Consider the following 16883-nt stretch of genomic DNA (forward strand, 5'->3'; position numbering starts at 1 on the left):
TCTCATATTATAGTACAATATCATGTGTTCCAGGTCAGTCTCCTTCCTCACCACCTCCTTGCTAGCCCAGAACAGTATGTATTAATACTTGGATAAACTATTTAACTGTTTTGAGACCCAATGTTTTCACCTGTGATTTAAGGGTAATAATACTTATTGAATTGTTTTTAAGATTAAAGTGATATGTAGGATTCAGGTATCCAGGTAGCTTTTGTTACCTTAGTTGTATCTAAAGGCACATATTTTAAGTATGTTTTGTGTATGTAATTGCATCTGAATCTCTCATCGTATATGCTAAAGTATTTATTTCCCTTTAGCTTTCAAATGAAGGAAGAAGTAACTACCTTGTTGAAATGACCTGCTGTTGGAAAAACTTTTAAATTTTACTTCTAAGGGTCTCATTCTTTTCTTATATATATGTGTCACTGTTTGATTTTCAAGGTCAAAGCCTTATTCTTTGAAAAGTGTTGATTAACCCAGAGAATTATATTTTCAAGCTTATGAGCATGGTGGTGTAATATTGTTATAAAGGTGATCTTATTTCTATTTTCAGCCTTGCAGGGGGTCGGATACTCTCAGTGATAAAGATGCAACTGATTAAAGGCCAGAACAGCAGGGATCCTTTTTATAAAGCAGTAGAGGAAGTTGCTCAGGATTTGGATTTGAGGATTAAAAATATTATCAGTTCTCAGAAAGGAGACATAGCTGTTAGCACCACTGACATCAGTCCTGCACGGGTAATGAGCTTTTTATATTTTATTATCCTTCGGTATAGAACATTTTCTCTTCTGTTTGTTGTAGAAATGGTTTGCTGTTGCTACTTATGTCAAAAGAATGTTTCCTGTGTTGTGTTGTTGAAAACTTAAGCTTCTCAGTAGGATTATGTAGGATTATGTTCGACTTGGATAAATCATAACACCTTTGGACCAAATTGTCTGTATTTGTTGAAGTGTAGGGCACTGGATAATTTTCAATATCCCTTGGAGCACTTGCAGTTTATAATTCCTAATAGATTTTCAGGTGTCCTGCCCATAGCTTTTGATAATCTTATGAAATGATTATTTTACCTTTTACTCAGATATAAAATAAGAACTTGGTTTCTCTGGTTCTGACCTCAGTACTAGGCACCCTATAGAACAGCAACAGAAATGGTTTCTATTCAATAATTTATTTTTCTTTTATAGGATTTTTCTATCTCTGTGTTTTTATATTTTCTACCTCCATTGCAGCACACTGTGAACATTAGGAATATTTCCTACACTTAGAAATCTTTTAACTGAATATTCCTAGGACATTCGCCTCTCTTGTTATTTTTTTAACATAGATTTTTGAACATTATACAGTATTATAACTATAGCATTATAGGAAAAATGGACTGCCATGTTTTTAGCTCTAAAACACAATTTTGGAATATGTGTTAAAATCCATTTGTTGCAGTATAATTATTCAAGTAACAAAAGCCCCTTTTCATTAGTTGTGATGGTGACAGCCAGTGTATAGAGAAACACTTTTGCTTATTTTTTAGTACTTATTTATTCACATTCCTTAGGGACTATTTTTAGATATTTTTCAATAACAATACATGTTTTTAGATTAATTTGATGGGGGAGATTCTGGGTTGCTCCCATATATCCCATGTATATTAACAATTCCTGTGACTAGCTTGGCTCAAATGACAACTAGGTTATTGCTATCAGTATAAATTAGAAATTGTCACAACTCAGATAATTAAGAGCATCAATCTCTCCCATGTCCAGTCACCAGAAATAAAAATGCAGGCAACCTGGTTCTTAATTGTATGTTTTTCACCAAATCAGAAATCTTCGAAAAATACAATTCAATAATTCTCAGTGAGTATTATTTAATACTAATTACTTAATTAGTATTAAACAATATGGACTTACCTGGTGTTAATGAAAAATATACATGTTAAGCACTAGATTGTGGTAGTTAATTGGTTGAAATTCCAGTGTAGGTGTACATTAAAGTTCATTGGTAGCCTGAGCCTGTGTCAGCCAAGTAGAGAAAGGAGGCCAAGACCACACTGATGAAGGCTGAGGAATGTCCCAGAAAGGGCAGCTTTGATATCTAGGCACACCATCCAACAACCCTACTGGTTAGGCACTAATTACCCGTTTTACCAGTGATTTAACTGAAGCACGTTGAGGTTAAGCAGCTTTCCCAGACTTATTCAGCACATGCAACTAGTAAGTTGGTATCAAAATTGAGCTGAGATACCTTCAGAGTTTGTGTTTACATGTATCTATATGTAATATTTTATGTCGTATAGTTTCGCTCATTCTTCTCTCCGGTCACTAAGTCTGTCTTTATCTCTACAGCTACTGTCTTCTTCAGTTCTAAGCTAGACTATTAGTCTCCTCAGATTGTGCTGTCTTCAGAGTTAATAATATTCTTATCCTGGAATATATTTTACACATTGCCATCATTTTTCTAAAATCTAAATTAGTACTGTTTTACTTCCTTGCTTAATAAGCCAAGAGATATTTAACTGTATAACAGACTGACTTCGGACCTCTCTGCCTGATACACAGAGCTTCCCAGGCTCGCCTCACACAACTCTCTCTGTTACCTTGTTCTTCAGTGGTGTCATCCTGCCTGGCCCCTGAAAGTACCTTGCTCTCTCCTATCCCTTTGTGTCTTCCTCCATGAAGCCATCCTTGATTCCAGGGTAAATTGATCACTACTTTTTGTGTGCTCCCAGTGCACCATGTATACTTTATGTTGGAAATAGCACTGAGCACTGTAATGCAGTCATTGCTTACTTATTTTATCAAGGAGACTGTGGGCTCCTAGAGGCAGTGGTTTTTATATTGGCAGTCTTAACTTCAAACACAGTGCTTGGGACTTAGTTTGTACTTATCAGTGATTACTGAATGAATGAATGTCAATTAGTTTTTCTTTTTCTGTTTTTTTCCTTTTTTTAAATATATCTTTATTGGTTTCAGAGAGAGGAAAGGAGATGGAGAAAGAGATATAGAAACATCAATGATGAGAGAGTCATTGATTGGCTGCAGCCCGCAACCCGGGCATGTGCCCTGACTGGGAATCGAACCCCGATCGCCTGGATCCTAGGTTGATGCTCAGCTGCTGGGCCATGTCCAACCTGGCACTAGTTTTTTATTTTGTGTTTGAGAGATCTTTCCAGCCACCTGTGGGGTTGGCATTTAGATCACCAGAACCCTATCTCTCTGTTGTGTAAGAGAGAAGAAATACTCAGAGAGGTTAAGTCATGAGGCTGAGGTCACACAGCCAGGTAGTAGCTAAATTTTCTGACTTAAAGCCCAGTGTTATTTTGACCAGAACCCTATGTCTTCCTCTTTAATGATACTATTTTTTGTATTCGTTTGTGTTTCTGAAAATTGATAAGATTGATTTCAGTCTGGCTTGAGGGAGAAATATTCCCATGCCTTAAAGCCACTTCTCATGGCCGATCTTTTATTAAACAACAAAGGAAGAAGGAGAACAGTGGCTCATGGACTGGAAGAGAGCAGCTGATTGACCCGGCAGGGTGATTATAGCGTTTACTTAAAATTGTTTTTTGTTCTAGCCAAAGTCTTATGCCATAAACCATGGCACTGCATACTGTGGCAGAGATACCGTGAAACTGTTACTGGTTCTTTTGGATGAAGAGGCAGCCAATGCTCCTACCAGAAACAAAGCAGAGCTTTTATATGACGATGAAAACACTATTCATCACAATGGAACTTCTATTCTTACGCTTTTCAGGTAAGTCATGTGGAAGCTGTATGTATGTGAATGTTAACTCTAGTCTATAAAAGGAGTTTTTGGAAAAGCACCTCATTGATTATAAAACCAGTACTAACTATGGTAGGAAACTTGGAGACCATAGGCAAGTATGAAGAGAGAAAACAAAAGTTAGTTAAAAGGAGATTGAGCACTTGAAGATGAGGGAGTTATATAGAAAAGGTAGTATTTTATAAGAGTATGACAGGTATTTTTTTTGTTTTGGTTCTTGTTTTCGTTTTTTGCTTTGGAAATATTTATTTACTTTCCTTTGTATGTCAAGAACTTTGCCACTCAGTCGGGTGTGGCTCAGTGGTTGAGCATCGACCTAGGATCCGGGCGATTGGGGTTCGATTCCCGGTCAGGGCACATGCCCGGGTTGCGGGCTCGATCAGTGACTCTCTCATTATTGATGTTTCTATCTCTGTCTCTCCCTCTCCTTTCCTCTCTCTGAAATCAATAAAGATATATTAAGAAAAAAAAAACTTTGCCAAATGTTTTTACTTACATTATCTCAGCCCTCACAGCAACCTCTTTTAATAATATCCTCACTTTATAAGTGAAGGACTAGAGGCTTGAGAGAGATGTTAAGTAATTTGCCTAAGAACGCTGTTAGCAAGCAGCAAAGGGTCTTCCTCTGAAGCCCAAGGTCTCCACTACAGGGACTGTGCTGCTCTGCCTTCGAAAAGGAGAGAGCATACACTGAACTTCCATGGGAATTGGCATTTACTGGTTCTTTCTCACATTGTGAAGGAAAATGCTGAATTAGGTTGGTGTTTCATTGATACTGTCCTGTTTTAACAACATTTAGATCAAAATTGAATAGGTTGATGATATTTTTAATTAATAAGCGTTCATTTATAGAAACATTAAAAATGTTAGAACAACCATTTAAAATTATATTTAGTACATTAAGAATTTTTACAAAGTCTTCCTACTCTTTGATCTTTTCTATTTTCTGCTTGAGCTACTTTTTAGAAATCTAATTTTAGTCTAAAATTGTTCCTACACATCCATGCATGATTGCTTCATGCGGTCTCTCCAGTGCCTCACTATCTTTTCTCTTTAAACAGAAACATTAATGATTTATATGATATGATTCACTTTTGTCCTGTAAATCTTGTCTTCTTCACCAGTTTCCCATGATTATCCTTTTATATCTGGGCATAATATAATTCTTTCACATTCTACTTTAAGAATGCCCAAATATTTTTCTAACAGTGGAAATTTATTTTATCAATGATTTACTTATACCCTGTGTTAGAATCCCAGAAATGAGCATAAAGAAAATGAATCTTTTTTTTTCTTTTCTTTCTCCTTTTGCTTTCTGTTTAACAAGATTTGCCTTTTAGGTAGAAATATAAATGATTTAAAATTTTCCCCATTCTACCATTTTCTTGGAGAAAGTTATTTTGTGTTAATGAAATATTTAAAAAAAAAAATGAATCCCCACATCCATTTTAGAGAGGTTTTTTTTTTTTATTTGACCATGTGGCCAAACACATTTTAATTGTTTACAGTTACCTTGGCACTTCCCATTGGCATTGTGCAGACAGGTGACCGTCCATGGTAAAGTAAATTTTTAATGGTATCCATTGAAATGATAAAATTAAGGACAGTGTGGTATATGAATATAAGTCAATATACCAATATAAACTAGACTTTCTTAGAATAGGTGATTCTTTATTCTTATATAATGGTCTTTTAAGTCGAAGGGGTTATGACTCTGGCTCTGTGGAGCCAAAAAGGAATTTACTGGGGAATCTGGGTTTGTCTGGCTGCAAAGCTCCAGTGTCTGCTTCTCCAACCCTTCTCTTTATAAACTATGCTTTTCTCTTTTGAATTCCTCTGCTATGGCACTTATCCTGTTTTATTTTGAATTTAGTTAGGTGGATGTCTTATTTTTCTTACTTAGACTTCATGATGCCTGAGTTCAGGGCCAATGAACGAATGAACTTTTTGTTTTTCATAGTATGTTACACAGTGCATTACACATACTACAAGTTCAGATATCTAGTGACTGAATCAGTTAAGCAAATCATTAATATTTAGAACTGTGAGAATAGAGACACTGGTATTTTTATATAGTTTTATAAACAACTAGATTTCGTAGTCTTTTATTATGGAACTGCTTTTGGTTAGGGGAGGGGTAAAAACTAGATTAAAAAAAGCTTTTTTAATTTATAAATTTTTGCTTTATTTGCACATAGCTCTCCAATACAGGTGAACAATTCATTGGTGAAACCACTGAGAGAACGCATCCATAAGTCAATGGAAGAGAAAAAAATTAAGGTACAATTTAATGTATTTTCATGAAAATGATAGAAATTGTTTTATTTTTAGAAGAAATATATAAAACTGAGCTGGATATGGTAAATATACTTTGTGCATGGAGCAATAGCAATTAAGTGGAAAATGAGTTATGACTGTTGATGTACAGAAACTGTTCTTTTATACAGCCTGGGCAAGTCTGTCTCTGGCTTATTCATCCCAGTGGATCTAAAATGGAAAGGAATTAGCACCCACTACTCTTAGTGTGCAAGAAATATCTGTTCAGTGAATGAAGGGGAAAATAGAGGGACATGTTTTCTCATTTACATTTCTATATCTTAAGCTGAATCTTGAGGTTACATAATTTCGGTTTAAAGACATAATGGCAGAATCTAATTAATTGTAATTTGAGACAAGAACATTTGACATTGTTCATTGACTAGAGCTGTTTTTTATATTTTCATTTGGTTTAAAATAAGTTTTCCTGTTCTCATTTGAAACATTTGTGCCTATAAGTAGTCAATAATGTGTTTTTCAAGCATTTAAAAACTTTTGGTCTCATTTTTCAAAATGAAACTCAATCTGAACACATTCATTTATTCAAATACATTTATTGAGTATCTACTATGTGCCAGATACTCTTCTGTGGTGGAGAATTCATTAACAAAATTTTCATGTAAAATTTACAATTATCCTTTAAGTATCAAATAATTATTTCTCGATACAACTTTGAGAACTCTAATTTTTATGTTCTTTATATTCCCATTTGGAAAGTTCCAATTAGCAAAGCTTTTAACTATCATCTATTTCATCTATATATCCCAACCCCATTTAGTTTATTTATATGTATTAATAAGTCTTATCTTTCTATTGATTATTAGTAGTTGCTAATAACTAATACCTGTGGAATACATCATTGAGTTTTTTATAATGTTTCTGTTGATAAAATTTGTCCACTCTTTGTTATATTAACCATAAGTACTTGTAGTTAAGGCATGACATTTTTCTTTTTTTACACCTCACCTAAGGATATTTTTTTCATTCCTTCAGAGAGAGTGGAAGGGAGGTGGGGAAGAGAGAGAGAGAGAGAGAAACATCAATGTGAGAGAGACACCTCAACTGGTTGCTTCCCCAATTCACTCCGGGAGAATGCACCCTGGTGGTTGGGGAGCAAACCCCCAACCTAGGTGTGTGCACATGACTCGGAATCGAACCCGTGATCCTTTGGTGCAAGGGTGGGCACTCTAACCACTGAGCAACACCAGCCAGGGCAAGGCATGAGGTTTTTTTATTTTTATTTTTAATTAAAAAAATTTTTTTTAATTTTTAAATATATCTTATTGATTTCAGAAAGAGGAAAGGAGAGGGAAAGAGAGAGATAGAAACATCAATGATGAGAGAGTCATTGACCGAGCCCGCAACGCGGGCATGTGCCCTGACCAGGAATCGAACCCCATTCACCTGGATCCCAGGTCAACACTCAACCTCTGAGCCACGCTCGGCTGGGCGGCATGAGTTTTTTAAAAAACATTTATTCTTTGGACTTGATTAGAAACAAAAATGTAACATATAAATTCTTTAATTTATTTTCTGCTATGGATACTGCCAGACTTTAATATTCTCATTTAAACATCATTGAGATATTTTGTTAGAAGTAAGTAAATCAAAATGAAAATATGTATCTGAAGAATGAGGAGGGATTTTTAGAAATTGGTAAGAGTCAACTAATTACTATAAAATGTATAGTATAGACAAAGTTAATGTATAGAAAAATTTAGAAAGTTTTAGAAAGTAGAAGAGAGATTGCCTAATCCAATCTCATTTACAGATGAGGAGACCAAAATCCTGAGAAAGCACCTTATCAAAGATCTTATAACTACCATGAAATATTCTACGCCAGTGTGCAAAGCCATGGTTAAATACTAATGAGATTATAATTGCATTGATTTTGTTACTTAATAGTGGAGCTGGCTCTGAATCTAAATGGCAATAAAGAAAAATGAAGGAATTGGTGGTTAGGATTATATTTAACAGTACAGTATTCTTTATAAAAGCAAAGTGTGAAAATAATTGGTTTAGCCAGGTATACAGCTGAACTATAGCCAGGTAGAGTGCTTGTTGGAATAATAAAAAATGCTGCTAATATTTACTGCTGAGTAACTATGGAAAAGCAATTTAACAGCTAATTACCTTATTATCCTGTTGCGTTTGCTCTTGGCATACAATTTTTTTTTTTTAAGTCATGGAAAGAATATATAATTTACACTTGAAATACTGTCTTGGAAAGAGTACTCACTGCAAAGGTAGAAAATATTAGGGAACTTAGAATATAGAATATGGATGTTGTAAATGATACTTGATTGTGAAATAGTCATGTCATTATTATGTGGAGCAAATTAAATTTTTTTAGATTTTTGTTTCCTCATTCAAAAATAGAAATAGATACTCTTCTGGCCATAAAATCCTATGAAACCATTATGGAAGGTATTTATTAACATACTCATTTCAAGTCTTCAATTCCTATGTCCTAGTGTAGCTTATTAGGAAACTTGTCTATTATGGTCAAATAAATTTTTCTGCGAAGGAAATCAGAAGTTTCTTCCAGAACCTTCATGGTTTTGGTAAGAACCTTTAGAGAATGTTTTCTCCCCATTTTCCAAGCAATTTCCAAGCAGTTTATGCAAGTACCCTTATTCCTTTTATTAAAGGAGTTTTCAAGGCCCCTTACCTCCTCATGTCTCTGTAAGTAGATTTGTGTCTTTCCTCCCAGCGTGGTGTAGCAGCATTTTGCACATTGACACAGCTGAAAGGTCGTATTTACTGATCTTTCCCTTATCCCCCTATATTATATGTATGTCAGAATAATCATCAGTGTTAACTGACTTAATAATTCAAGTGAGCTGGTCAGGAAAATACTACATCTTTAAAACATGGAGTCATCGGGACAGTGAAAATTTGGACTTAGGTAGCATGAAAAAAATTGACTGCTCTAACTGGCACCTTTGTAAGCCGCCAGGCAGTCCAGTGCTTATGATGTTAGCAAGTTCTTAATTAGGTATCCAAGTTTAACCTTTAGAGTCTTAGAAACTCTGAGTATATTCAAATTAAAATGGTGGACTTATTCAACTCATAGAATTTCCCTCCCCTTAAAATGATACTTAAAATGAATACAGAATAGTAAAAACTAGCAAAAATATTCACCAAGAGCAAACAATAAAGAATAATGTGATTACATATAATAAACATCAAAAACAATGGCCAGGCAAAGAGACTGAAGATTGCAGAGTGAAGAGGCGCAGCATGACTTAGTGACTTAAGCTACTCCGGGGCCCAGACATCGCATGAGTGGGTTGACAGAGTCCTGAGAATTATCACTAATATTTCTAAAACTGGGGAGCCAGCTGTGTGTGTGTGTTCTTGGGTTTTTTGTTTGTTTGTTTTTATTTTTTCCTTCTTGTCAGAGAAATAGTAGAAATGGCAGCTGCATCAGAAGGTGTGTAAAATGTGGAAAAGGAACCCTGGGATTTACACACTCACTCTGTTGCAGGGGTAGGGAACCTTTTTTTCTGCCAAGGGCCATTTGGATATTTATAACATCATTCTCGGGCCATGCAAAATCATCAGCAGTTTCTTTACACACAGTATCCAGCATGAAATAAAATATTCTAGACATGAAAAGAGGAAGATTTGTCCTTTAGTCAGGAGGAAAAACTAACAAATGATCCAGATACTAGAATTAGCAGACAAGTAGTTAAGATTTTCAACATGTAAAAGATGACAAAGTGGATGAAAAGCTGTAGAATTCTAACAGAATTAAAATCTTTGAAACAGAACCAGATAGACATTGCAGAACTGTAAAAAAACGTCTGAAATTAAGAACTCATTAGATGAGTTTAATGGATCGGTCATAGCATTAGGTAGCATAAGTAGAGTTAAAGATAGGTCGTTAGAAAAATTCCAAACTAAAGCAATACAGAATAAAAAACTAAAAGAGAAGAGCAGGACACAGGAAAAGTATAACACTTGCTTATTTGGAGCCCCAGAACAAGAAGAGAAAATAAGATGGAAACAATATTTGAAGATATAGTGATGGTAATTTCCCCCAAAACTTAATTGGTTTCACATCAGGTTGTAGGTAGAAGTCATGGGGAAAATGTGTAGGGTTTCCTTTACTAATACAGAGTTGCATATGGGTTCTAATATTATGGACCCAGCAAGCAAAAATGTCCCAAAGTCTCTTGAGAATCCATTTGTAGCACACGGAAGTGCCACAGGACCTAGATTGTAAATTCATTCTAGAGCAGGGCTTTTCACTGGAACTTTCTGTGGAAATGTTCTGTATTTGTGCTGTCTAACGCTGTAGGTGGCAGCCACATCTGGCTACTGAGTGCTTGAAACGTGCCTAATGCAACTGAGGAACTGGATTTTTAATTTTATTTAATTTGAATTAATTAGCTACATGTGGCTAGCATATTAAACAATTGCAGTTCTGGTAGATTAGGGATACCCACGGATGCAATAACTAGAAACCCATAATTAGTAGAGGAAATGGTGTTCTGAGCATGAGAAATTAGAATAAATAGGATTTAAATAGGCAGAGAGAATGGAGGAGAGCATTTCAGGCTGAGCAAACAGCCTGATGAAAGTATGAGATTGCTTTACAGGTAAAATGACCATGTATTGGATAGCTGTACAGAATAAGTGAATAAATAACATGGGACAAGGTTAAGGAAAGTGTGGCTTTTGTGGTTTTTAAGGAACAGCTATTTTTTGTAGGGCTTATCATAAGGATATGTATATGAGAACCAGAGAGAGGCGGAGTATTTCAGGACTTGACAGGAACGGTTGATATAACGGGGCTTAAGGACTCTGATGCATGGCTGTCTGTGCTTCAGTGTGATTTAGCTTTTCTCTGCATGTGTACTTCTCTCTTGTTTCTGTACCCGATGGTTTCATTACTTTGTTGAACTGAGTAGAGTTTATTCTTCACATATTTTCCTATCTCAAGGCTTTTGTCCTCAGGGTGAGTTAGCTATTCTTTGCTGGTCTACTTCTCTCATTTCTCTATCCTGTGGTTTCCTTACTCTCGTTCAAAGAGTAGCCTGTATTCTGTACATTGTTTTGTATGTCCAAGCTTTTTCTTATTCATGTTTCTGTTTCCTCAGACCTTCTTGCATACACCTACTAGCGTCTGTTACGACTTTACTGAATTCATTTCACAAACATGTATTAAATCCTTCCTGAATCTAGACACTGGAGGAACATCAGTGAACAAAACAGACAAAAGCCCCCTTATGGACAAGTCTTCTCCAAATATTTGTGGGGCTGGGGTGCAAGAATCCTAATGGAAGCACCTGACCTACCCCTGCACCCCTTCAACCCTGGTTCTGTTCCATACTCTTAGGAACACTGCCCATCACCCTTGCCATAAACAGTCAGCCCTTGAGCCTAGAGGAAGAGGCGAGTGCCAGCCCCGTGCCTAGGATGGTTTGAGCAGGGAATTCTGGGTCCAGGTAGGTGTAACAGGCTCTAAAGGGGGAGTCACTGTCTCCTAGTGGGCAAGTCTGAGGCCCATGGGCTCCTTTTCCCTGTGGGGAGGGGAGGGTCACAGGAAGGCCAGAGATGGGCCAGTAGTTAATTGCCAAACTAAGGGTTTTGTTTATAGAGCTTACATTTTAGTTGGAAGAGGCAGACAATAAAACAAGCAAGTAAATTACTGCGTTTGGTATGTTAGAAGGTTATCAGTGCTATGGAGTGAAATAAAGTTGGGGAGGAGAGTAAGGGGAGTATGTTCCTTTGTATGCGTTTTGCTTTTGAATAGGACCAGTAGAGTTCTCTGAGAAGGTGACCTTAAGCAGAGACTTTAAGGGAGTGAACAGCATTTTGCATTAGAACGAAGATGGGATTTGTGAATTAGACTGAACTAGAAATTCAGTTAGAATTTGAACTCGTTTTGGTTGAAGTGACGAGGTTGGTATTTATTGAGTACCTACTAAGTGTCAAGTGTTACACTAGAAAGACATTTTGTGTCCTTCATCCTCATGAATCCTTGCTCAGCTCTCGAAGGCATCCTATTCCAGACCATGCAGTGGGGAAGCAACAGAGCAAGCAAGGGTTTGTATCCAGGTGTAAGTCTTCAAGGTTTATGTGCTTCCTGAAGAGTAAATGAAGGCATAATGAGTCATAAGAAAGATAGTGCTACTACTTAGGTAGAAAATACTATCTTTCTGCTAATTAGCAAAGTAAATGAAATTTCACTGAAGAATAAATGGATCATTTGATGTATTTATAAATTCATGTCACAAGGTAGCAGATCTGTTCTTTTGAAAATGTGAGAATGTAAGAACAAAAAGATAAATTTAGAGTACTTATTTTTAGTTACATATTTAAGAGGCATGTCGAGAATTATCTCCTCTTCCAAATTTGTCCATCTATTTATCAGTACAATGGCTTAGTACTCTCCTTTTCTTGATAACACACCGAGAGTGTCTGCAACTTTTCAATATTTTGGCTCATTCGTTTTAACTGGAGTCAGGCTTTCCTATGTGAAGTACTATTTTCCTCACACTGGGAACCTACTAATAATTTCAGTTTAAAAAGAGCTTGTGGCAAAAGGACTTTTTCAGTTCTTGGCAGGTTTGAAGTTTATTGCAATTTTACTGTGGATAGAAATCTTTCCAGAGGGGGGAAATCACTCTACAAAGGAAAACTTCAATCCTCTTCTCTCGTGTGACTTGAACGTGAAATGATTTTAACAGCCATGTATGAATCTGGACGTTATTCTTAGTTGTTTAGTACTTCAAAAGCACTTGCAAGTGGGAATTGTTTTTGCTTATTTGTGATTCCAAATCAAATACACAGAGAGATTTGGAAGATTTGCAACAGGAAGTAATCTCAGTTCTATGTAGCCACTAATCTTGTGCAGAAAAATCCAACTTTTATGAACAAAGGAGAAGCATTCTCTTTTAAGTTATAAATATGAGCCAATGTAGCTTGTATTGTTTTAATAACTAAAACGAAGACTCTGATTGTAAGCTCATTTTTTGAGCTGCATTCCAAGAATCATTTTAGAGTTGGCCTGGTCCTGAGAAATTTAATTCAACAGATTTCTCACTCTATAGAAACACTGTCTTCAAAATATGTTAGATACATTAATAATTGCGTAGTACCCACACAGATTTCTAGAGTTTATATTAGTCCTTTCATATTTTTAACCTTATTAAATTCTGACAATTTTGTAAGATAAATATTATTTCCTTTTATATGTGGACAAGTGAGAAGTTTAGAGATTTACTTAACATCATCTAGTGGATAAGTGATAGAGCCAGTATTGGAAGCCAGGCGTTTTGACTGCAAATCTGGTGCCTTTCCCATCACATCGTTGCTTTCTGTGCTGATTTCTTAGCTGGACATTACATTGTTGGCTCCAGTCAAGTCCGTGATAAATTAAAATCTCCAGATCTTTTTCATGTGTTGTTTTTAAGTTAGGCTCTCCTCATCCTGTACATCTGCAATTGATATTTCGAACTTAAATACAGGACTTCGTTTATCATTCATTTTCATCTTGTTATTTTCTACTTATGGTTCTAGCCATCTGAGATCTTTTCAATCTTGATTTTGTTATCCAATTTATTTATTATTCCTTCCAGCTGTGTGTCAACAGCAACTTTTATAAGTAGAATGCTTGTGTGATTAGGGAAGCCACCCTAGTACTCTCTTTAATACACGATGTGCCTATCACATAGTTGGAATTTAATAAGTAGTAGGCATTAATAAAAAGGATTTTTGTATAGGGTAGGGAAAGGAAAACCTATGTATAATTTTTTATACAGAGAAACAATGCCCTCAATGTACTATTCTCAGTTATTTCTTTTGGACATAAGTATTAGATGATTGCCATGGAACTATTGTGGTTCTCTCTTATATTTTGGTATGTTTATGATTAAAAAAAATAGTGGTTAACTATTTCCTTTCATAGCTGAATCCATTCTCAGGATTTTAAGAATCTATTGCCTTGTAATTCTCGTTTTCTGAAACTGACCTGATGTCACTAAGGGCTCAAGAATTTCTCAATGGGAGAGGAAATCTAGTTATAACTAAGAGGGCTGTGGCACTGTATGTGACTGTATTTACATAGCAAAGAAAGGCTTTTTACTTAGATGTATGTTAAAAAGTAATAAAAATAAAAATACAGCTTTCTAAAGAAATTTTTATTCATGCTATTGAGAAGACATTGTTTGTACTAAATAATATAATTATTACATTTTTATTTAGAGTATTTCGTGGGTGGTGCTGATGAAGACTGTGGTGAGAGGCTAAAGTCCCCCAAGCCATCCATCACGGTTTGGGTACTATGGGAATGACCCTAGCTAGCCACTTAGCACTCATTTACCTTCATGCACTTACCATACTCTGTAACTCTATAAGCAGCACGTTTATAATTTTCTGTAAGCAATAGCTCTGGGGAAATGAAAGAAACATTTTGTAAAACTATGTCAATAGTACTGGTTTTGCAGGTGGAAATAAGTTTTTAGATAACATTACTATAGTGATGTGATGTAATATAACATAAAGTTTATTTTATTAACAAAATTCATTTGATAGCTTTGTCAATTGCTTTAATTCTGTATTTGTGGAATTAATAAAGTCCAGAAAGGGCTAGTTAAAACCTTCAGTTATGTTTTAGGGCATCTCATGGTGGAAACTGTAATAGTTGCATTCATGTGGGTTCATGAAGATAATGGGATTGGCAGTTCCATTAATGAGCCTACTCTATTCAACTTTTAGAAAAATAGTTTTGATCTTTTGCATTTTCTTCTTTTTCTCAATTTTGTGTATTTCTGCGCTTAAATGGCAGATAAATTACAATGGTCTAAATCTTAGTTAAATATAATTAGTGATCTAGGAAGTGGGGGTTTTCATAGGTGTCATTAGTCAGAAAGATATAAAATTTGTCACCCTGAGAAAACTTGATTTTATGAAGCAACCAAACTGGAGCCTGTTCTCACTTCTTCTGAACCATAGTCAGTGGATTTTACCCCATTATCTTTGCAGACAACTGAGCGGGCTTTTCAGTGTTCTCTCTTAATATATGAACATAGTATATAACTACTGATTACGTAACATGAAGTGCTGTTTTAGACTTTATGAATATATCAGTAAATGTTTTGTATGTAACCTTCAGCATGATGTAGTTATACTTGGAAATGTTAAAGCCCTCTTTCTTTAGTGATTTATTTGAAATTTAAACCTCATTTGTTTCTGAAAAGGATTTGGGATGATTTTGTACTTGGAGAAATCTCCTCATTATAACTGAGTGGCGTTACACATCAGATGTAATTGTCAAAATTTGCTTTATCTGTATGGATTACTTTGTTCTGCAATTAATTTCTATCCCTAAAATAGCCACTGGTTTTATGTTTGCAGAATACGTTTCCAAAACTGCGTTCTTGGCATCCTTTTCAGTGGCTAAGACTTAAATTTAGCTTTCTAATTTTCTCCAACTTATAATGTTTGAAGATAAATGCAAGAGTGTCTTTTGAGTATTCAACCATTAAATCACTTGGTCAGATTTTCCTAGAATGATGTATTTCAATCATCTTTCTTATTTTCTTAAATATTCAAGTTTTTAATCAAGAAATAATGCCTCTGAGTCACTGTTTTGTTTTCTTTCAGTTTATTTCTTTGTTAGTTTTCTTGTTTTGTTTCTTTCATCCTTTCTTAATTCTCTTTTTCATCTGAGCATTTCTTCCTTTCTCAATTTCTTAATTTCTTGAGTTTACATATACTGTTTCTTTCTCTAAAAGAGTTGTACTCTGTAATTCTTAGGATAGAGAACTTGTATTTTTCTAGGATTATGTATATCATGTATATTATTATTAAACTTATTATAAAACTTTCTTTCCAAAGCAACTCAGACACAGGAATGTGTAAGACAAGCCTCTGAAGAGCCTAAAATTGATCTTTCTAAACTTAAAAAAATATGAAAAATATACATAAAACTGGTATTACTATAATGCATAAAAGTGCTAGTTGTAACAATGAATGAATTAGCAAACTATGAAACATCAGGGTTATAAGTTCTCAATGAATAATGGAATTTTAAGAGAAATTTGTATGATACCTTTATTACTGTCAAGTGTATTTCTATCTGGATGAAAAAAATAAAAATAAAGCATAAATTGTATGTTTTCTTCTTTCTTCCCATTACCAGATGAAGCAAACCTTAATTAGATCCCAGTTTTCTTGTACTTATAAAGATGACTGCCTGATCAGCAGGAATACATGGAATAATGTTAATTCAGCATCAAAGCCATTGTATGTTCTTCACATGGAAAATGACCTTTCTGGTAATTCACCTTTGAGTAGTTAAACAGCAGTTTAATTCCAGTGTACGGTTTTAACTTAAATAAAACTAGATTTTTTTTTATTTTTTGCAAAGTATAAAATGTGAAATGTAAAGGTGTCTATTTTTAAAGACTTGAGCTTATTTAAGAAGTTAAATATAAGTACAAATTTATAAACAGGACATAGGTTTTTTTTGTGTTTTTTAAAAAAAAACATGTCGTTATTGATTTCAGAGAGAGGAAAGGAGAGGGAAATAGATAGAAACATCAATGGTGAGAGAGTCATTGGTCGGCTGCCTCCTGCACGCCCTCAGCTGGGGATCGAGCCTGCAACCCGGGCATGTGCTCTGAGTGGGAATCGAACCACGATCTCCTGGATCCTAGGTCGATGTTCAACTGCCGAGCCACGCCGGCCAGGCAGGACACAGTTTGATTTAACTAAATAATATTTAAGAAATAACTCATAGCATTTAAGGATAAAGTTTCATGCATTCAGACAAA

At 35.2% G+C, this 16883-nt stretch overlaps 1 protein-coding gene across 3 annotated transcripts in view; it reads left to right on the top strand.

Annotated features, from left to right (window-relative positions):
• The window catches only part of PARPBP (PARP1 binding protein), a 40721-nt gene that overhangs the window by 20734 nt on the left and 3104 nt on the right, over positions 1-16883 (top strand). For all 3 annotated transcript variants that reach the window (XR_001603993.2, XM_016223220.2, XM_016223221.2), the window contains 4 exons: positions 554-737; positions 3569-3747; positions 5976-6057; positions 16250-16385. Coding sequence is in view for 2 of the 3 variants with exons in the window: in XM_016223220.2 (XP_016078706.2) it covers positions 554-737; positions 3569-3747; positions 5976-6057; positions 16250-16385 (581 nt within the window). In the remaining variant the exon portion in view is untranslated. The remainder of the gene's footprint in view (positions 1-553; positions 738-3568; positions 3748-5975; positions 6058-16249; positions 16386-16883) is intronic.

Source organism: Miniopterus natalensis, chromosome 2 (genome assembly GCF_054644295.1).
Source record: "Miniopterus natalensis isolate mMinNat1 chromosome 2, mMinNat1.hap1, whole genome shotgun sequence".
NCBI lineage: Eukaryota > Metazoa > Chordata > Mammalia > Chiroptera > Miniopteridae > Miniopterus > Miniopterus natalensis.